Source organism: Anomalospiza imberbis, chromosome 25, assembly GCF_031753505.1.
Source record: "Anomalospiza imberbis isolate Cuckoo-Finch-1a 21T00152 chromosome 25, ASM3175350v1, whole genome shotgun sequence".
NCBI classification, from domain to species: Eukaryota; Metazoa; Chordata; class Aves; order Passeriformes; family Viduidae; genus Anomalospiza; species Anomalospiza imberbis.
In genome coordinates, this window is record NC_089705.1 from 5,063,444 (window position 1) to 5,086,575 (window position 23,132).

At 44.1% G+C, this 23,132-nt stretch overlaps 1 protein-coding gene across 2 annotated transcripts; it reads right to left on the reverse strand.

The window, feature by feature from the left end:
- Positions 1–79: 79 nt before the first annotated feature.
- Positions 80–12,766, reverse strand: PTP4A2 (protein tyrosine phosphatase 4A2). 2 transcript variants are annotated; one of them, XM_068172777.1, is made up of 6 exons: positions 12,563–12,766; positions 12,336–12,418; positions 10,296–10,388; positions 3,966–4,096; positions 1,950–2,024; positions 80–604 (listed from the first exon to the last, which is right to left on the reverse strand). In XM_068172777.1, the coding sequence occupies exons 1-6, from the start codon at positions 12,588–12,590 to the stop codon at positions 496–498; spliced, it is 519 nt and encodes a 172-aa protein (XP_068028878.1). In that variant the 5' UTR covers positions 12,591–12,766; the 3' UTR covers positions 80–495. The 2 variants fall into 2 exon arrangements, with proteins under 2 accessions (XP_068028878.1, XP_068028879.1); XM_068172778.1 differs by having other exon boundaries at positions 12,336–12,757.
- Positions 12,767–23,132: the final 10,366 nt, after the last annotated feature.

A 23,132-nucleotide genomic window follows, 5' to 3' on the forward strand; every position in this document is an offset into this window, starting at 1 on the left:
GAATTCACATCTCAGGAATTCACATTCCTGGCTGGGGGATGCTTTTCTCACCTTTCTGCACAAGGCAATGCTCTGCTGCTTTTCCTTAGACATAAAGTTGACTTTATTTCTTTTCTTAAAAAGTTAAAAATACAGAAGGTTCAGAAACTGCTTTTCTCCTTGCAGGTTGCAGCTTAAGGAGAAAACAATCCTTCACTGAAATGTTTCTCTTAATTGGCTTTTTTTTATTATTATTATTATATATTTTTCTAATTTTGGGGTTTTTTTTCTCTCAATCATCATCACCTTTTTTTTTATTTTGTTTTTAAGGACAGAGGTTGAGGAGCACTGACTCCACCACTAATTTAACGACTTTTTTTTTTCTTTTTTTTTTCTTTTTTTTTTTTTTTTTTTGATTCCAGATTCACATTTCCAGGTGCCAAGAGTCCAGAGAAGAGCCCCCCGCTCACTTCTGCCTTCCTTTTGAGATCAATTTTTTGGTTTTTTGGTGGTCATTTATTGAACACAGCAGTGACCGTTGGCATCTTTGAAGCGTAATCTCATCTTGGGCCGGTATTTCTCCAGGTAAAGCAGCTGCTTGGAATTGAAAGCTCCCCTCCTTTTCCTAAAAAAAACCACAAGGAAAGTGGATATCAATGGAAAAAAGCACTGTTTTGTTCACTTTAGGCAGATTAATTGCTTTTTAGTTTTAATTTTAATTCATTTTAGTGATTTTTTTAGGGCTAAAAAAGCAGAATTTTGGTGGGAATTTGGGTGCCCCCCACCCCGGGAGGATAAACCCAGGGGGAAACACAAATTTATTTTACAAATAAACTATTTCAGGGGAATATTCTGATCAAATTCCAGCTTTTTTGTTGTTGTTGTTTTCGTGGAGTAGGAGATTTTATTTCCATGCCTTGGAACAATAAAGGAACGACATCAAGGTCACCCTCCCCAGGTGCTGCTTATCAGTTAAAAGACACAAAGAGGGGCCCACAAAAAGCAAAAAAAAAAATTAAAAAAAAATTTCAAATAACCCAAAAAGCTGGAATTGCTTCCCTGCACACAAATCTCACCTGCTGAGCTGCATTTCCAGGGGTGTTCTCACTGAATTTCTGCTGCCCTGGCTTATTCCTGGGATTTCTGAGCAGGGAATTAGCCCCAAATTTCACCTGGGAAGTGCTGAGCTCCTCCATTTGTTGGCTCAGCCTCAGCAGGATTTCATTTTTTATTTTATGAATTAAAAGGAATTTTTATAGCCCCGGCATTGATGCTTTTACCTCTCAAAAATCAGAATATTTGAGGCTTTATTTTACATTTAAAGGCAGATTTTAAGAGAGATCACCTGTTAATCCTCATTAATCAGCAGAAATTTTTATAGTCCCAGCCTAGACATTTTTACCTCAGAAAAATAAAAATTTTTGAGCTTTTTCTACACATTGAAACCCAGATTTTACAGGCAGAAATCACCTGTTAATCCTCATTCATTAATAGCGATTTTTGTACTCCCATCCTCAATACTTTTACCTCACAAAAATCAAAATATTTGAGCTTTTTCTTCACATTTAAACACATATTTTAAAGAGAGATCACCCATTAATCCTCATTCATTAATAGCAATTTTTGTAGTCCCATCCTCGGTACTTTTACCTCACAAAAATCAAAATATTTGAGCGTTTTCTTCACATACAAACCCAGATTTTACGGAGCAAGATCACCTGTTAATCATCTTTAATTAGAATCAATTTTTACAGTCCTGTCCTTGACACTTTTACCTCACAAAATTCAAAACATTTGAGCTTTTTCTTCACATTTAAACCCAGATTTTAACAAGATATTATTAATTTTAGGATAAAACTCCTAAAAAAAACCCAAATCTCTTCCTTAACAGGCTCAGGCAGGTGAAAAACCACAGAATGAAAGATTCCTGTGGGGGAAAATATATTAAAAAAAAGTGAATTTTCACTTACTGCCTTATAAACTGAACTGCATCCTCATACTTCATTCCACATTCAATGAGAGCAAGTGCGACCAGAACAGGAGCCCTGCAGGAAAAAATCAATATTTAAGGAAGATCCCCAGAAATAATAAATGGAATCCTTCAAAATTCATCCAATTCCTCTCCCAAACAAGCAGCTGAAGGGTTTTTTTTTTTATTTCATTTCAGCATTTCCTACAGAAAGGTGTTTTACCTGATGGAAAATGACTTTTTTGGAAGGGATTCTGCTTCCAAAGGAAATAAAAATCAATAGCAGCTCTTTAGTGGTTGGGGTATTTCAATAATTCTGGATTTTTAACCTCATTTTCTGGGTTTTGACATCTTCTGAATGCTTTTGAGCTGTGCAGACACCGAGCTGTGGATTTAGAGATATTTATATATTTTTCTTTTTTAAGTAATTCTGTCAAGGAGCAGGGCTAAGGAGAATTTTCTGCTTTGGGATCTGGATGTCAAAGGTCAGTTAAGGGTAAATAAAAAAGGGTTTTTAACACCCAGGAATCCCAGAATACATTGATTTTTCTCCAGCCCACAGTGCACGAGGAGCTCTAAGGGTGGTGTAAAGAAGAATTGAAGGGGTGCCAGGAATTGGGCAATTCCTGGGGCTAAAATAAGAAAATTCAGGAGGAATAATTGCCACTACCACCCTGCACCTGCAGAAATACAATTATCCATTCTCCAAGGGTGAATTTCAGCAATTCCCACCACTTTTAAACGAGTGAATTCGTGATTGACACAAGTGTCCCCCAAGGTTTTGGATCAGTTATGAAATTAATCAATTAATCCATCTAATGGATGAATATAATACATTGTATGTATGTAATAAATTAATAATTAATTAATATTTTAAAGCTGCATTAAGGCCCTGTTGCTTTCACGACACAAATTTGATGTTGGTTTAAATGATTTGGGAGAAAACAGAGAAATTTGGGGTTGTTAAATGCCTTCCTGCCAAAGAAATTATTTTTATTGTTGTATTTATTACATTTATTATTCAATAGAATTAAATAATTATATTAATTATCTAACATAATTAAACAAGAAAATATTTAATTAAATAATATATTATTAAAATTTATTACTTATAATAAGTTATATAATGTATAATAAATTATAGAATATATAATGTGATAATACAATATAATACACCACAATATATATTATATTATATTATATTATATTATATTATATTATATTATATTATATTATATTATATTATATTATATGTATTTTAATATAGACAATTATATATTGTTATATATTATATTATATACAATATATAATATATTATATATATTTATGTATATAATTATATATTATATTCTATATTATAATACATATTATATTATATATATTACATATACATAATATATAATATATTATATATAATACAATATATAATATATTATACATATTTATGTATATAATTATATATTATATTCTATATTATAATACATATTATATATAATATATTATCTATTCTATAATTATAGAATTATATACATAAATATATTATATATTATATATAATACCATATATTATATATATATGGTATTATACATATTTACCATATTTACATATGGTAAATATTATTATACATATTATACATATTTACCATATTTTACATATTTATTATACATATTTACCATATTATACATATTTACCATATTTTACATATTTACATATATAAATATGTACAATACCATTATACATATTTATATACATCATTATATATTATTTAATACATACTATATAATATATTACCTATTTATAGAAATTATAGAATTGTATATTTAGCATATAAATTATACAATTATAAATACAATTAAATAATAAACTATTTTATATCACTAAATACTAAATAAGAAAAATAAATAATAAATCCAGCAGCAAGAATAGAATAATTATTAAATTTATTCGTATTAAATTCAATATTATTCCATTTATTCTTCTTGAACCCAATTTAAAGCCAAGAGAGCAGGGCACTGACCTTCCCAGCCCTGCCACACAGTGAACAGCCACGCAGCATCCGGGCTCCTCCCGAAATTTGGTTTTCAAAAGGTTCAGCCAGTCCTCCACGATCTGACTGGGGGGTGGTGCTCCATCATCAAACGGCCAGTCCTGAGAGGGGAAAAATCCCAAAAATTCCATGAAACCCACAGCCTCCAGCAGTGGCACGAAAATCCTGGATTTAGGCAATAAAAGAAGCAGAATAAACTCAATTCTGGGGTTTTCTCCCTGGAGTTTGCAGGTCGATATAATGCAAGATGAAATGTTTAACAACCATTTGATTGCACTTTGCAGTGAAATCCTCTACAATAAAGGATTTTTTTTTTTAGAAAAATCCCTGCCCTTGGACTCCCATTTTATTAAAAAAAAGGTGTGAAAATCAACAGGCATTTTCAGATACAAACTGGGAGAGGAGAACTCTGCAGAGCTTTTAAAATCCCATTTGTGGCACCCTTTTAAAATCCCATTTGTGGCACCCTTTTAAAATCCCATTTGTGGCACCCTTTTAAAATCCCCTTTGTGGCACCCTTTTAAAATCCCCTTTGTGGCACCCTTTTAAAATCCCCTTTGTGGCACCCTTTTAAAATCCCATTTGTGGCACCCTTTTAAAATCCCATTTCTGCTTCAGGCTCTGAGGGGGCGAAAATTCCCAAAACGCTCCTAAAAATTCCCAATTCCAGAGGAGCTGCCAGGAATTCAGGGAGTTCCCAATCACCTGGGTGTTTTCAATTTGAAAAAAACAAAAAAAAACCAAAAAAAATCACTTTTATGAGCAGAAAAGTGCTCAAATAATGGCAAAAAAAGTCACATTTTTTGCTGTTGAAGGGGCAGCCACCTTTAAATCCAGGCTGTATTTAATATCAATAATCAAAAATGCCATGGAAGCAGCTTTCCCATTTTTCCTCACACAGCTTTCTTGGAATTTGTGCTTCACATCTTTCTTTTCAGGCCCAAGCACAACATCCCACAGTTTATATTTTCTTGGGTGTGGGGAGTGCTGGAGAAAGGATGTAAAAAGGGGGAAAAAAATAGCATTTTGTAGATATTTAGCACTTTTCTTCAGATGACTGCGATGTATTTTAGCAGCAAAACTCCTGGCTTGTTCCAGAACCTCTGAAAATGGAAGGAAAATGCTTTAAAAAGAGCCCTGTCCACTCATCAGGAGAAAAAACCCTTTCCTGGAGCACTTTAAGAACAGGTTGTGATGAAAAAATATCCTGTGAAACCCAAAAACAGCACACAGAGCACCGGAGTTTTCATTTTGAGATGCACTCAGCACTTCCTGAGGAGCAAACACAGCTCAGAAATGCCCTGAGAGGTGAGAGTTGAGCCTGAGAGCTGCAAAAACCCCCCAAAAATACTGAAATAATTTCATATGGGATTAATTCAGCGAGCCTGAAGAGCGCAGAGAAGTCCTTTGTTAAAGTCCTTGGAAAATTAAAAATATCTGGGACAAGACAGCAAAGGGAAAGGCCACAGGAATAAGATCACAAATTGAAATTTGTTCTTTCTAATAAAAGGTTTTTATGGGATTTTCCACTCAATCCCACAGTGCTGGCTGGGTTATTTTAGGTCTGTCCCAGGAAGAGAGGTACAGACAGCAGGATGCTGCTTTTGAAAGAGGATTTTCTGTGCTTAATTGAAATTAAATCTTCTCCTTCGTATCCACACAACTCCTGGGTTGGCCTGAATCAATCCCAGCACTGAGAAAACACAGGAACAAAATAATTCTGGCGGCAGCAAAGTTTTGCAGGATTTTTTTTTTTTTTTTTAATTTCCTTATTCTGAGCTCTGCCACTTCTGGGTTCCTGTTGGGGAGGACAGAAAAGCAAATTCTGAGGCACACAATGAAAGCAGGGATTGATAACCAGGATTGCACAAAGAGGGAGAGGCAGGAAAGGGATTTATCCTCTTTTCCCTATTTTTTATTTGTTTTGGAATAGCACAACACCTCCAGGAACGGCAACGCAGGTGGTGAAGTGACAGAATTTTCAGGTGATAAAGAACTTTTTCTTCAAAAATACTGGAATTAGGAGCTGGGTCTGTGCAGGGTGAGCCCACAGCTTCCACTTCCATCCTGGAATCCCAAGGAATTCCCACCTGCCTGTGCCATGCTGGTGCTGGCTCTTGGAGGGCACAGAGGGTAAAAAACATCAGATCAAATAAATCAAGGAGTGAGAAAAGGACAACAAGGAAATATCCCTCGGATCCTGAAGGTGAACAAAGGCAACAGAGCAGCTCTGGAAGCCAAAAATGCCAAAAATCCTCCCAGAAAAAAATACTGAAGATGAACAAAGGCAAAAGAGCAGCTCTGGAAGCCAAAAATGCCAAAAATCCTCCCAGAAAAAAATACTGAAGATGGACAAAGGCAACAGAGCAGCTCTGGAAGCCAAAAAATGCCAAAAATCCTCCCAGAAAAAATACTGAAGATGGACAAAGCCACCACAGCCCCACTGGAAGCCAAAAATCCTCCCAGAAAAAAATACTGAAGATGAACAAAAGCAACAGAGCAGCTCTGGAAGCCAAAAATGCCAAAAATCCTCCCAGAAAAAAAAAATTAAGATGGACAAAGCCACCACAGCCCCACTGGAAGCCAAAAAAGCCAAAAATCCTCCCAGTAAAAATACTGAAGATGGACAAAGGCACCACAGCCCCGGAAGCCAAAAATGCCAAAAATCCTCCCAGAAAAAAAAAAAATACTGAAGATGGACAAAGGCAACAGAGCAGCTCTGGAAGCCAAAAAAGCCAAAAATCCTCCCAGAAAAAAATACTGAAGATGGACAAAGGCACCACAGCCCCTCTGGAAGCCAAAAATCCTCCCAGAAAAAAATACTGAAGATGAACAAAGGCAACAGAGCAGCTCTGGAAGCCAAAAAAGCCAAAAATCCTCCCAGAAAAAAATACTGAAGATGGACAAAGGCACCACAGCCCCTCTGGAAGCCAAAAATCCTCTCATTAAAAAAAAACCCTCCTGGATTTCCTGATTTTGTGCTCCTGAAGTGTAGCAGCCCACAGGAATGGAATCCACCCCAGCTCCTGGAGCCATCCCTTGCAGCCCAGCCCCAGGAACAGCTCATTCCCTATTTTCTCACTCTGCCATCTGGGAAAAGCTCCGGAGCCACCACGTTTTACCCATGAGCTGCTCCCAGGTTTGCCAAAAAACTCCAATTTTCAGGGTTTTCAGCACTTTTTTGACCTCAGCAGTGGTAAAACAGATATGAAATAGAGCTAAAAGAGGCACTAATCTTCCCCCAGGCTGTGTTTTTTAATGTTGAATGTTATTTTTTACAGGCAAATATTAGCCAGAAATAGCAAGGTGTTATTTTCTCAGCTGGGGGTAACTCAATCCCATTTCAGAGCAGCCCGGAAAAAAACAAAAAAAAAGCAGGAATTCATGGGGAAGAGGAGCTGGATTTATCTCCCTCCTGGAGCAGTGTCCTGAGGCTTTTTAGGCTGAGGGAAATATCTTCAAACAGGAGATTCTGCTCAGAGTGAGAGGCTCCACACCAGGGCACAGCTGCAGGAAACCTCATTTCCAGTTTTTTTGGGTTTTTTTTTAAGCAAAGCTTCCTCAAAGAGCAGCTTTTGATTCAGAATTGAGGTTTTAAAGCTTCCTGAGAAGCAAAAATTAATACATTTTTAAAACTAATAAGAATGAATTACAATTACATAACATAATAAATAATAATACATATAATGATATAGAATAAAATACAATTATATTATAAATATATATTATATACCACATAATAATTATCTAAAATAGAATTATATATTATATTATTGATATTATAGTATCTATATTGTATTATATTACATATTATATTATATTCTATATTGAATATAATATAATGTAATATAATGTAATGTAATATAATGTAATGAAATTAATATAATATAATATAATATAATATAATATAATATAATATAATACAATGTAATGTAATATAATGTAATGTAATATAATATAATGTAATATAATATTAATTATATTAAATATATAATACAATATAACACACGACAATATATATTATATTAATTAAATTATATTAAAATATTATATTATATTAATTCTATTCTATTCTATTCTATTTAATTCTGAATTATTTTAGAAACACAGGCTGCAGGGCACTGCCCAGCTCCTGGAGAAGGTGGGAATTCCATCCCAGAGCTGCCCTGGGAAGAATCTCCCCTCTGGCACAGGAATTCTCTCCCAAGCCCCAGCTGAACTCAGGGCTCAGAGGGATTGCACAGCACAAATTTAATCCTCCCAGCCTCTGGCAGCCTGAGGAGTGTCCAAAAACACCTCTGGAAGGAGGAAAAACACAATTGCAGAGGGCAGCCCTGCAGGGAGGGACTTTTCCAACCACACCAAGGCCCACGTGGCTGCCTGGGACTGGAATCAAAGCTCTGCAGGGCTGGCAGCCAAGAAACCTGACTGACCTGGATGTGGAATTTTCACTGATATGCCTGGATAAAATTTCTCTTCTCCATGGAAAAAGATTTTGGTTTTTTTCTGCATGGAAAACTGCAGGAGTTTCCCTGTGGAAGCCAAGAAACCTGACTGACCTGGATGTGGAATTTTCACTGATACGCCAGGATATAATTTTCTTTTCCTCATGGAAAACTGCAGGAATTTTCCTGTGGCTGAGCCACAAAAAGCAGGAGAGCTGCAGGAAGGCTGAGGTGCAATTTCTACCCTCACAACACTGGGGTGTTATTACTCACTCCAGCAAAATAAACTGATTTTATCAGGCACACTCTAATAATTTCCAAGTATTGCCTGGAAAAACACTGCCTGGAAGCTCGGGGTGAGCACACACCTCTTAAAAAAACCTCCCTGAGTCAGTCAGACACCATTGCACCATGTGAGCAAGCAGGGCAGGAATTTACCTGCTGAAACCCCCACCTGTGGGAACCCAGGGCAGGGGAACGTTCCCCTGCCTGCCCTGGGGTGCTCTGACTCCCAGGGGAGCCCTGACCTTGACCCTCATTCATGGAGAAGCCTCCAAAGCTCCAAAATAAACCAGAAATCACAAAAGTGTGAAATAGATTGTAGAGATGAAAGAAGTTTAGTATGTCACATGGGTGAGAAATTTAGGTTTTAGGGTTTTTAGTATGTTGTAGATGGGGACAAGACGGAGGGTACAGGGTGTTGTCTTGAGTTCCTTTCTTCTTCTTCCTTCTTTCTGAGTTCTGGTGCTATCTTGTAATTGGGTAGAAAAATCCGCATTGCGGGTCTTTAGGGGTCAGTTATTGGGTTGGAAGGGAAAATAATCCAGGTGTCACTCCTTAATTGGGTAGTTTAGTTTTTGATTAGGCTTAAAGGGCCTTGTGACACGAGGTTGTGAGCCATTGTTGTGCTGTTTTCCTGCATGCAGGGTCTGGTGCAGACAGCGTGCTGAAGTTTTGATAAGATGACAATAAAACAAGAAGCTGAAGGCTGAAAAAGTCCCGTGTGTCTCCTTTTCCTGACACAGAACTGCTCCAGGAGGGTTTCCCCTGTCAGGGGAGCCCTCAGGGAGCTGCCCAGCGTGGGGCCCGCAAGCTCACACCTGGAAGCTCGGGGTGAGCACACGCCTCTTAAAAAAACCCCCTGAATCAGTCAGACACCATTGCACCATGTGAGCAAGCAGGGCAGGAATTCCACCTGCTGAGCTCCACTCGGGGCTCAGGATGGGATTTTGGGAGGAATTCTTCCCTCTGAGGCTGGGGAGAATTCCCAGAGAAGTTGTGGCTGCCCCAGGGGTGTCCAAATCCAGGCTGGAGTAACCTGGATAGTGGGAGTGTCCCTGGCCATGGTGAGGATGAATTTTAAGGATTCCAACCCAAAACATTCCAGGATTCCATGGTTCACTCATGCAACAAAAATTTGTAGCAATGTGTCACCCACAGGCTCAAAAGTGGCACTTTCTGTAAGAGCAAGGAGAGGGAATTTTATCCACATCCTGAGAAAACCAACAGCAAAGCCAAAAAATGCTGTGGCCAAAGACAAGGACCAAACCAGGCTTCAACCACAGGGCTGAGCACCAGATATTACCAAAATGTTATACAATATTTTACAAAATATTATACAAAATTATACCACGTATTATACAAAATATCACACAAAAATAATCACTAAAAAGCAAACAAAAATACCTCAACAAATCCAAAACCACACAAAAATCCAGTGAGCTTCTCAAACCCACCTTTACCTGGTGCTCAAAATTTTTTTGGCCAAGCTGGACCAGCCCCAAGCATTGAAGAGATCCCCACAACTTGTAGAGGTGAAAATTCACATTTTTAGCCAGTTTTAAAGGCAACTCACTAGAACTTGGATTCCTTCTTTCTCGATTGGGGCTTGATCATAAGTGGCATCACAAACTCGCACCAAGGTTGTCACCCCGTACTTCTTCAGCTCCTTGAAGAGAAAGGAAAACACCTGAGCACTGCTGAATGAGAAATCTCTTTTTAATCAGCCCTAAAACTCAACATTTTCCACATTTTCAGGGCACCAAAGTGGAAGGGGCAAGGGGTAAAATTTGTGAGGAAATTTAAAAGCGACGGAAAAAATGAGAAACATTTCTGAGGGGAAAAAAATTGCAATTATAACAGTAAAATTGCAATTATAAGAGTATTAAAATAGCTGCTTAAATGCTTCGTGTAGCTTCTTCTCCTCTTTAAATAGAAGCCTGGGACTGTTTGCTTCAGCCAGTGTTGACATTTGGAGGCAGGGAGGAACAGAACACACACCCCACCATACCCCAGCTTCCTGGTAATGCACTAAAAGTAGCACTCAGTGCCAGATAAAGAAGCAGAGGATCAAACAAAAGCTGCTCCAGCTCACTCTGAAGGCTCAGAAATCAGAATTTCCTCTGCTGTTTGGGGCTGAATTGCACCTCAGAATTAGCAGGAATGTCCATTGCAGAGAGTGCTGGAAAAGGGAGAAAATTCTCAATAACTGGGGGGAAATAAAACAGAAGGGTGGGAGGGGAAACAGAGCAGCTCCATGGGAAGGGACACTCAGGATCCCTCTGGAGTGACAAAACCCTGCACACAGCAGATAAAAACCCTCTTGAGAGAAGCCAGAAGGGCTCAAAGATGTGAAACCCACTGTGCTGCTGGCCCAGAAAATGGAATTTTGCTGTGTGACCCAGCAGAGGCTGCTTTTCATGGATCAGTTCTGGCACCTGAAATCCCTGCCAGCTCTGGGATGCACACTGGAGTTAAGTAACTCATTCTGGGAACCTAAACTTCGGTTTGTGTTTCATTTTCCGAGCAATGGTTGATTTATTTATTACAAACAGTGCATTGCTCAATGAAAAACAACATTTAGAGTCACAAAATCAAAATATTTTTATCATGGGGTGGGTCGGGTGGGGAGGGACCTCAAAGCCCACCCAGTTCCACTCCTCTGGTTGGGGACACCAACCTGGCCTTGGACATTTCCAGGGATCCAGAGCTCCTCTGGGAATTCCATCCCAGCCCCTCCCAGGGAGGAATTCCATGTATTTTTAACCTAAATCTCCCATTTTCCTCTTTGAACCCATTATCATCTCCAAGGATGCTTTGATGGAAAGGGGGATGTGTTTGTATCCCAAAAGTGAAGCTCATCCAAGCCAAGAAATGCAGGAATTCACAAAAAAAAAAAACAACAAAACCTAACACCAGTGAATTCTGTTCTCATACTGTGAGGAGAATGTGAGTAATAATGACAAAAAAAAAAAAACAAAACTGAAATTTCCTTCCAGAGGTGAGGAAGGACTGACCAGCAAATCCCTGGACAGGAATTTTGAGGAATTTGGGAAGATTTTTGGACTCATTATTCTTGTCCAAGGAGTAAATCCTTGATGGAAGTGGGGAGTCTTTGTATTCCAAAAGTGAAGCTCATCCAAGTCAAGAAATACAGGAATTCACAAAAAAAAAAAAAAAAAACCAAAAAAACAAAACCCAAACAGCAGTGAATTCTGTTCTCATACTGAGGAAAAGGTGAAAAATAAAGACAAAAAACCCTTAAATTTCAGGTAACAGGCACTGAGAGGGGAGGAAGGACTGGTCAGCAAATTCCTGGACAGGAATTTGGGATTTTTTTTGATTCATTATTCTTGTCCAAGGAGTAAATCCTTGATGGAAGGGGGGAGTCTTTGTATCCCAAAAGTGAAGCTCATCCAAGTCAAGAAATGCAGGAATTCACAAAAAAAAAAAAAAATCAGCAGTGATTGTCATAATGTGAAGAGAATGTGAAAAATAAAGACAAAAAAACCTTTAAATTTCAGGTAACAGGCACTGAGAGGAGAGGGAGGATTAGTCAGCAAAATCCTGGACAGGAATTTTGAGGAATTTGGGATTTTTGTTTTGGACTCCTTACCTCGATGAACTTGCTGAGGGTTGCATTGGTTGGGTTGTGAGTGATCAGGAAACGCAGATTCTCATAAGTAATTTCCACGGGGGCTGGACGGTTCATAATGGCAAAGAAAATGTGTGAGGGGCCAAAAAAAAAAAAAAAACCAAAAAATCCCAAAAGAAGAAAAAAAAAAAAAAAAAAAAAAAAACAAAGGGGGGAAAATAAACCAAAAAAAAAAAAAAATCAATGACCTTGGAAACGTTTCACAGCAGAAAACATCAAAAAGATCACTAATATGCCTGGGATTGATCAGAGCTTGCTTTGATGGGTTTGTTCCTCAGGGATTTTGCTCCTAGAAAAAGCTGGTTTGCTTCCAAATCCTCAATTCCTGGCGGGGTGGTATCCTTCAGACTCCCAAAATTCCCACTGCACGCCAGGCTGGGGAATTCTACATCGAGGCACTGGTGAGGTGAGGGCAGCGAGGGCAGGGTTGTGTCTCCACTTGGTTCTCCTGGGGCTGAGCTGTGCCAGAGTCAGTGCCAGGAATGTGCTCCCAAGGGGCAGGAGATATCCCATAAATCTGAGCCGCGTCCCGCTGCGTTCCCGGAGTCTTGAAGGCCAAAAAAGAAAGGGAATTCTGGCACTCACACACACGTGGGGAGCCCCCTGAGCTCACTTGGCGGCCAGGGTGCTGTGCTGGGCCTGGCAGAAGTCTGCCCTGATGCTCAGAATCGCCATAAATGTGCCAAGTATCCTCCAACAGAACACCTGGAATTGGGGAAAAACAGCGGGAAAAGTTGGTGGGTTCTGTCCACATCACGCACCCACCCCAGAGAAATTCAAATTAAATAAAATGTGCCAAGTATCCTCCAACAGAACACCTGGAATTGGGGAAAAACAGCGGGAAAAGTTGGTGGATTCTATCCACATCACGCACCCACCCCAGAGAAATTCAAATTAAATAAAATGTGCCAAGTATCCTCCAACAGAACACCTGGAATTGGGGAAAAACAGCGGGAGAAGTTGGTGGGTTCTGTCCCCATCACACACCCACCCCAGAGAAACTCAAATTAAATAAAATGTGCCAAGTGTCCTCCAACAGAACACCTGGAATTGGGGAAAAACTGCAGGAAAATTGGTGGGGTCTGTCCCCATCAGTGATCCCCCCAGAGAAACTCAAATTAAATAAAATGTGCCAAGTGTCCTCCAACAGAACACCTGGAATGGGGAAAAACTGCAGGAAAAGTTGGTGGGTTCTGTCCCCATCAGTGATCCCCCCAGAGAAATTCAAATTAAATAAAATGTGCCAAGTATCCTCCAACAGAACACCTGGAATGGGGAAAACTGCAGGAAAATTGGTGGGTTCTGTCCCCATCAGTGATCCCCCCAGAGAAACTCAAATTAAATAAAATGTGCCAAGTGTCCTCCAACAGAACACCTGGAATGGGGGAAAAACAGCGGGAAAAGTTGGTGGGTTCTGTCCACATCACACACCCACCCCCCAGAGAAATTCAAATTAAATAAAATGTGCCAAGTATCCTCCAACAGAACACCTGGAATTGGGGAAAAACAGCGGGAAAAGTTGGTGGATTCTGTCCCCAACACGCACCCACCCCAGAGAAATTCAAATTAAATAAAATGTGCCAAGTGTCCTCCAACAGAACACCTGGAATGGGGAAAAACTGCAGGAAAATTGGTGGATTCTGTCCACATCACGCACCCACCCAAGAGAAACTCAAATTAAATAAAATGTGCCAAGTATCCTCCAACAGATCATCTGGAATGGGGGAAAAACAGCGGGAAAAGTTGGTGGGTTCTGTCCCCATCAGTGATCCCCCCAGAGAAACTCAAATTAAATAAAATGTGCCAAGTGTCCTCCAACAGAACACCTGGAATTGGGGAAAAACTGCAGGAAAGTTGGTGGGTTCTGTCCCCATCACACACCCACCCCAGAGAAATTCAAATTAAATAAAATGTGCCAAGTGTCCTCCAACAGAACACCCGGAATTGGGGAAAAACTGCATGAAAATTGGTGGGTTCTGTCCCCATCAGTGATCCCCCCAGAGAAACTCAAATTAAATATATGTGCCAAGTATCCTCCAACAGATCATCTGGAATCAGGAAAACAGCAGGAAAAGTTGGTGGATTCTGTCCCCATCACTCACCCCCATCAGAGAAATTCAAATTAAAATAATCACCAAAAAAAAAAAAAACCCAATAAATCAAAGTCCTGAATCATAAATATTGTGAATATTCTCTTGGGATATTGTGCAAATATCCTCCAACAGATCACCTGGAATGGGGGAATGGGGGAAAAAAAGCAGGAAAAGTTGGTGGATTCTGTCCCCATCAGTGACCCCCCCACAGAGAAACTCAAATTAAAATAAACCCCAACAAATCAAAGTCCTGATAGGCCTAATCATAAATATAGTGAATATTCTCTTGGGATTTGTTGTAATTCCTGCTCCTGGAGCCACCAAGAATAAGGAATTCTGTGTTCCCCTCCCCAGCGAGGTGTCCTGGAGTAACAGAAACCAGCACAAAGCCAAGCACACACTTGGAAATGTCATGGGCACAGCCCCACCTGCTTGGATTAATCCCAAATATATCAAAAACAGCACTGCTGGGGCTCTCTTTTCTGAGCAAAACCAGCAGCAGGAGCAGAAGTAAGGGTATAATAAATAAAATAATGTAATATAATCAATTTTTCATGTATTTCAGCTCCTGCTAGCAGATAAATTTCACCCAACTCGAAATATCCCCCAGAAATCCATCAAAGTGATGGCCAAATGGTCATTTAGCAGCAATAACTTTTAGTTATTCTCAATTATTTCAGTTATAACCATAATAACTTTGGGTTATTCGCTGCCTTATCTCTATTTACAGACCTGGGCTTTAAAGGCAGCCACAGCTCTCAGTTTGAAAAGCCAGAATTCCAAACACAAAATTTCAGCATTAAGGGATGGAACAAAGTCATGAAATTCAGGGGGATGGAAACAAGAGTTATCCCAAAGTACCTCAAATCAGAAATATTAAATTATCTACGTGGCTTTTAAAAATAATGAAGCCAAGGAATTGCTGCTGATGCTTCTATTTTTTTTTTTTTTTTGAGGGGGGGAAAAAGGTTGAAATCAGCTGGATAAAATCCCAGCCTGCAGGCAGGAGTCACAAAGCCACAAGTGGAGTGGAAAGGTCAACGTGGCACACTGGAGTGAGGATAATTAGGGAAAAACCCACCCCCAGGAGTGCCCAGTGTTTAATGAGGTCCTCACTTTCAAACAGGCAAATTAAGCACCACCAAATTACCCTTTTTCACTGCCACCGAGTCAAAAATCACCCAAAGAACAGCAATCATTGCCTCAAAGTACAGCTTTCAGTGCCAAAAATGATATTAATTAGCTTGCCAGAGGCAAGGGAAAAGCTGTTTTCAATCACCTCCCCCGACCTCAAGGCAGCTCCTGCTCGGAGTGACTGAAATACAAATTTCCACCAGCAACCCTGGAATGTTTCATCCACAGGATGGAAAAGTCCCCTCTAAACACCTCACACTCGAGTCCTTGCATTTATCAATTCATTCCCTCACAGAGCACAGGCAATTAAGAGGTGAAAGCCCAATTAGGATAATAAAAAAAGGTTTTATAAATAATTTAATGGCAAAGCGAGGAGAAAGGAGAACCTCCATTCCCAGGTTTTCTCCTCTCAGATTTGGTTGGAAGAGGCTCATCCAGAGCTATTTTTGCCCTGGAAGTTGTATCAAATCATTTTGGAAATTCTTTGAATCAAAGAGGGAATTTCACCCCGATTATTTTAAAAGGCAGTTGTACAAACAATTTACCAAGCGATTAACAAGTGGAATATTTCATTTCCACGTGTGCTGAGAGTGGCAAGGAGTCACCAGCTCCTCTGAAAACCAGGAATGACACCAGCCCCCCTTCCCAAAGGAATATTCCTGAAGTATTTAATTAGCTCCTAGCTCAGGAGTGATTAAAAATGTATTTTTACTAAAGCACTGTATTTAAGCCTGAAAAAAGTTATTTCCAGCAGGATAAGGAGTTGATGTAGGCTAATTTTAAAAGTTTGGGTTGCTGACAGATATTGAGTTTAAAAATAAAAATCAGGCTTCTAATTAGGAAAATTAAAACTTTTTGTCTACACTTTCTGATTTTTCCCAAGTAAACATTTTAAAAATTCTCTCTCCCTGTGTCACCAAGTAAATTTGCACTTCAAAACCCCAGGAGAACCGATGAGAATAAATTGTAGCCAGGTCTGTGGACAGCAGCAAACAAGGAATGGTTTTTCAGCCAATTAACCTTTAGATTTTCTAGTCAGAAAGCGAGATAAGGCATGGAGAGGAACCAAAAAATGATGAGGCTGGGCTGGAAAAGCGAGCAGAAGCACCCAAGGAGGAAAAGCAGAGACCCAGCAGGACAAAGAGCTGGGAATGAACATTCCTGGAGCTGGGGGGCAGCTCCTGGTGGTGTCATCAGGGAATTCTGCTCAATCCAGGTGTTATCTGCTCAATCCAGGTGTTATCTGCTCAATCCAGGTGCCACCCGTGCAGGTGGGAGGGATTTTGGGAAGTTTTAACTGAATACACACACAGAACCTACCAGGATTTCCTCCCTTCACTCACAGCCTGATCCGAGGTAGATTTGAGAGGAATTTCTTCTCAAATGGGCAAAAATAAGCTAAAACCTATGGAAAGGGCAGGCATTAAGCAGCATAAATATATCAAGGTAACAAGTGATCAGGGGAGAAATTAATTCCTGGCTTGACATGAGCTGGAGATGGCTGGGAGTGAAATCCCAAACAGCCACAATGAATTTAGGATTCCTAAATCTGAGATCCCAGCAGCAGCCCAGGGTAAAGGAAAAATAAGGAATGACACCGTGAGGAATTCCCAGTTCCACCAAAACTACACAGAGAGAGAGGGAGGGAGGGAGAGGAACAGCTCAGAACAGCTGCAGCTTGCAGGGATTGCAGAACAAGGATCCCCCTGGAAAGGTCACCGGGATCCCCTTTCCAACGCCCCAGGGCACAGGATGCAACAAGCACTCCCTGCTAATTTGTTACTCAGAATTAAAAGGATCCTTGGGAAGGCCTCGAGCAATCCCAAATCATTTTGTTCCTCTAAGGGAGGATCCACGTTGAATTCATGAGCTGCTGGATTTTCCTTTTCCATGAAATCTCTGGAATTTCCACACGTGAAACCAGCACCATCAAACTTCCATCCTGCCTCAGGATTTGGGCTTTTCTTGCCACTCTGCCCATGCCAGGTTTTACTTCCCCTTCCTGAAAATTCCCCACTGAGTGACCCCTCTCTATCCTTACACTGCCAAAATATTTCACCTGCAACATCTTCCACCTGAAAGAAGCCAGAGACCTCCAAAACGAGCTTTAAAACTTAAAACCACAAATCAGCCGGAACCAAAACAAAGTTCTTCTCTAAAATATCCTCTCGAGGAGAAAAACCCTGGAATTAAATGGCTTTGGATGAACTCCTGGCTGAAGGAAGCTTGCTCAGACTGACACGTGCCCAGAGAGGGGTGAGGTCAAAAAGTTTCACTGTTCCACCCTGTCCACCCCCGCGGGCAGCTGCAGCTCCTTCCCAGTCCCTCCCAGTTCCCTCCCAGTTCGCTGACAAGCTCTGGGGGTGACTCACTCGTTTCCTCTGTGGCAGCAGATACGGATCTGCCCGAGCAGGAACAAGCAGCTCAAAGAAGCCTCGAGTGACAAGTGACACTGTCAGGAAATGGTGACAATTGTCACCTGCCCAGGGGGAGGACAGCCCTGAGGCAAAGCTCACCCCGCTAAACGGGAATGGATGGCGAAATCGCCCTGGGAACACTGGGAAGCAGCTGGACACTGCCACAATTCTTCCAGGAAAGTCCTTCATACTCTTCCCTGTTAATGCTGTTCTGACATTGGGATTAGTTTTAAAAAATACACCTTCCCCACCCATCACTTAAGTTTTTAAAGGACATGTTTGAATGGTATTTGCATTCCATGCCCAAAAAGTTGAAAGTTGCTAAAAGTGTTTGAAGTCCAAGTTGCTAAAAGTGTTTGAAGTCAAAAGCAAAAGGCTCTGCTAAGAAAAAAAAAAATTAAAACTTGAGCTACAATCCTGTTTAAGCCACGGAATTATATTCAAGTGAAATCAAAAATTACTTTCAGAAATTTGTTTGCGACATCAATAAGTCTTTCCTAAAAATCAGAAGGCTGAGTTGTCTAAGCTAGGCTTTGAAAACAAGGTCCTGCCTGATCAACAGCTCAGCCTAAATATTCTCACACGAAATATCAAACCCAACACCAAAACCCCATTAACGAGTCGAGCAGGACTTAAAAGCAACTTCAAAAATCACACAGAAAACACAGAAGCTCTAGAGTTGAGTCACTTGCACCTTGCTCATCTCCCTAATTTGAGTTTCCATCCACCTCTGCTGGGAAAACGCCTCGGTTTGGAGCCGAGGAGTTAAACCAGGCTGACAGCTGAGCCTGGGGCTGACTGATAAATGTCACTGCCCGGCCACAAAGTCCCAATTGTTCCCAGGCACAGCCCATTCTCAGGGGCACAGCTCGGTTTTCAGGGCGAGAGCAAAGAGCTGAACTTTTTGGGGAGGGCACAGAGAGAAACAAGAAGCAACAAAAAGCTACAAGTAACAGTGACCTGAGTGGAGCCAACCTGGAGAGCTCCGAGAGCTGGGAAAGGACATTTCACACTCCTTTAGCCCCTCACCATCAGCAAAAAGCTGCGAGATGATACCAGGGTCACAGGCACTCGAAAGGAATTTGATATTTCTTATTTAAGAGGTGCTCCAGCTCTCAGCTGGCTCAAAAAGAGCAACCTCCAAGGCACGGGGGCTGATTTCCAAGGTTTACACGGAGCTGCTCTGAATCTCCAGCTGTCAGAGGAACCCAGAGGCACCAAGAGCACCCAGCCGCTCTCTGCCCGGGGAGGAACAGCGCTGAAAATGGGTTTTTCCCCTCCCAAAATACACAAGCTACAAACATCATTTGGAATCACAGCATGGTTCAGGTGCATTAAAGCTCATCCATGGGCAGGGACACCTCCAGCTGTCCCAGGTGACTCCAAGCTGGCCTTGGGCACTTCCACAGCGTCTCTGGGAATTCCATTCCATCCCTCATCACCTCACAGGGAATTCTTGCCCCACCTCCAAACGCACTGTCAGTGTGAAGCCATTCTCTCTCATAGGGAGCTCCCTGCTTGCCCTGCACCCCCAGAGCTCCTCTCCCAGCTGTGGATCCCCCTCCTGGAGCCTTTCCATGAATCACCCGGCTCTGCCTCCCAGGCTGCTCCACAGGTAACAGATCTGGAATTCCAGAGGGGGCAAAGTCCTGGCAGGAGCCAGGGGAGCACCCTGAGCTCTGCCCTGACACAGGGAAAGCTCTGAGCACTGCAGTGGGGAAGAGGAGGATGGATCTCTGCAGGGAATTCAGTAGGAATCACTCACTGAAGTTTATGAGGAAAAAGAAAAAAATACAGCTAGACCCTGAGTAAGACCCACATTCCTGGCTGTGCATCCACACTCCTACCTTAACTCCAGCTGAGTTGATTAAATCCAAGTATTTCTACACGTTGAGTCATAAGGAGACAGAGTTTTCTGGCTGCTGCTAGTGGTGGGTTTCTCTTTATTTATTTTTTATTTTTTTCCCCTCTCCTTTAAATCCTAACTGCAGTTCTGAGTCAGACCCTGCCTGGTTCGTTCGGGGAGTTTCGAGGCGAGTTTCCATTTATACAGGAGCTTTTCAAAGCCAAATTTCTGCCTTCCTCCTCCTCACCCCGAAACCAGCGAGCACACACTGCCCCGGGAGAAAATGCAGATCGTGACTAATCACACCCAGGAACCATCATGCGACCGAAGGAAGCCACTTCCAGCACTTCCCCACAGCCTCACCTGTGCTCCAAATCCCCCAAATCCCAAAGCTCAGCTCCTTCCCAACCCCCAGCTCGCCCCGAGCTGACATTCCCCAGAAATCCGCCCCTCCCTGACTCAGACCTTCCCGCAGGTCACTCGCAGCACCCTGGGCCACGCCAGGACTTTTCCCGAGGCATTGCTTGGCCCAGAATCCATCGGCTCCCCCTTTCCCAGCCCCAAATCCCACAGGGGCAGCCCTTTATCCAGACAAACCGGCCCCACAGCCCTGCCCCCAATTCCCACCCCAGGAAAACCACCACATCCTGGACACCCTTCCTTTCCTGCCCCCCTCCAGCCTGAGAAATGCCACCCCCCCAGCATTTTCCAGCCCTAAACACAATAAAAAAAAACAAACCTTCACCCTTTACAGACCAACTCGAGGCTTCCCTTTCCCACCCCAAAAAAAATCCCCAGCTTTATTCAAACGTGTCCCCCATCCACACAGGAATCAGTAACACCCCTCCCCTTAAAATACTGCTCCAAATGCCCCCAAACACCAGGTTAAAAACCCCTAAAGCCAGGCACAAATTCCCCCCAAAAGCCAGGTACAAACCCCTCAAAAACCAGGTACAAATTCCCCAAAAGCCAGGTACAAACCCCTCAAAAGCCAGGTACAAATTCCCCCCAAAAGCCAGGTACAAACCCCACATTCCACCCTCCCTGTCCCCCCACTGTTTCCATCCCCCAGGAAATGCCCTCCCATCCTGAACATCCCCCCAAAACCGCCTGCTAGGGGGCCTGGAGACCCACAAGAGGCTGGGGGTGGGCACTGAGCCCCCCACATCCCACAGGTGAGGGAGAACCCCCCACGCAAACCATCCCTGCAGGGAGAAGGGACCCCCAAAGCTGCAGGGCAGGGCCACTGTCCCCAGGCAGCCCCTGGGGACCCCCAGAGCAGCCCCCCAAGCACAGGAGGGACCCCAGAGGTTGGAGCTGCCGCCGAACCTCCTCCTCGCACGCAGGGAGCCCTCAAAGCCCCGCAGGATCCCCCAAACAAACCCCACAGGCCGGGAATTTCCTCCACAACAGGAAGGACTCCCCGAGGCAGCCCCTCGACCCAGGCAGAGCCTCGTGGACCCCCAAGCCCCCCTCCAAACGAGCCCTTCGACCCAGAGGGAGCCTCCTGCACCCTCAAGCCCACCCCAAACCAACGCCTCAGCCTTCGGCGGCCCTGAGACCCTTCCCAAAGTGTCCCCCAGAGCACAAAAGCCCCTCCAAGCCACCCCCAAGGGCCTAAGGAGACTCTCCAGGCCGGAGAGGCTCCCCCAGAGCAGGGAATCCCCTCCAAACACGCCAAGCAACACCCAGGATTCCTCCCCTTCCCCAGCTCCCGGGGCGGCGCCTCCAGCCTCCCCCGGTCCCCTCCGTTCCCCCGAAGCCCCTCGGTTGCCCCCCTCACCCTGGGCATTGAGCGGGCCGGGGGCCGGGCGGGGTCGGGCAGGGTCGCGGGCGGGCGGCGGGGCCCGTGACGGGGCTGGGGCTGCGCTGGGCCCGGTCCGGCCGGAGACACCGAGAGCCCGCGCGCCGCCACACGGCTCCTCGCGCACAGGCCGCGCCCCCCCCCCCCCCCCCTCCCCGCCCGCGGCCCCGTGGTACGGCCCGCCCCTCACACCCACGGCCGGCACAGTGGTACGGTCCGCCCACGCGCGCCCCCGCCCCGGGGCAGCGCGCTGGGCGCGTCCATTCGAGGCGGGGAGGGGGGGGCGGGGTGGGGAACAGGAGGGGATGGAGGGCTTGCGTGAGGACCTCGCAGTGCCTGCAGTGGCCTGCAGGGAAAGCGGAGGGATCCTTCGTCACCAACTGCAGTGACCACACAGGGAACTAGAGAGGTTAGGTATTAGGAGGAAATCCTTCCCTGTGAGCGCGGCGAGGCACTGGCACAAGTTGTGGAATGCCCCGAGCCTGGAATTGTTCGAAGCCGGGTTCGACAATACCTTGAGCAACCCGCTCTAGCGGGAGGTGCCCCTTCTCCACGTAGCGGAGAAGGGCTCCTTCCATCCCGCTGCTTCTATAGCAACCCCCATTATATCCTATGATCTAGGCCTCCCCCCGCCCTTGGGCATTGGTATGGCCCGGGGGCGGCTCGCCCTGGCCAGGCACGGACCGTCCCCAGTCACCCTTGGTACGGCCCGCCCCCCCCCTGCCCCCGCGCACTTGGACCGGCCCTCTGGCCGCACGTGCACGCGGAGCCTTCCACGCCAGCATAGCTCCCCCCACTCCCGCTAGCGCAGTGGTACAGCCCGCTCCTCCCCGCCGCGGCCAGTGGTTCGGTCCTGCCGGGGGTTCCCGCCCGCTTCCGCTTCCCTGAGCCCGCGGTGGGACCGGGACCGGGGACAGGGATCCGGGATCGGGGACCGGGGATCGGGGACCGGAATCGGGGACCGGAATCGGGGACCGGGATCGGGGACCAGGGACCAGAATGGGGATCGGGATCAGGGACCAGGATCAGGACCGGAATCGGGATCGGGGAGCAGGATCGGGATCGGGGACCGAGGACCAGGATTGGGGATTGGGGACCAGGATCGAGATCGGTGATCGGGGACCAGGATCGGGATCGGTGATCGGGGATCGGGATCGGTGATCGGGATCGGTGATCGGGGACCAGGATCGGGACCGGAATCGGGATCGGGGAGCAGGATCGGGATCGGGGACCGAGGACCAGGATCAAGATCGGTGATCGGGGACCAGGATCGGGATCGGGGATCGCGGACCAGGGGCCGGGATCGGTGATCGGGGACCAGGATCGGGATCGGGGACCGGAATCGGGATCGGGGACCAGGGACCAGAATGGGGATCGGGATCGGGGACCAGGATCAGGACCGGAATCGGGATCGGGGAGCAGGATCGGGACCGGGATTGGGATCGGGGAGCAGGATCGGGATCG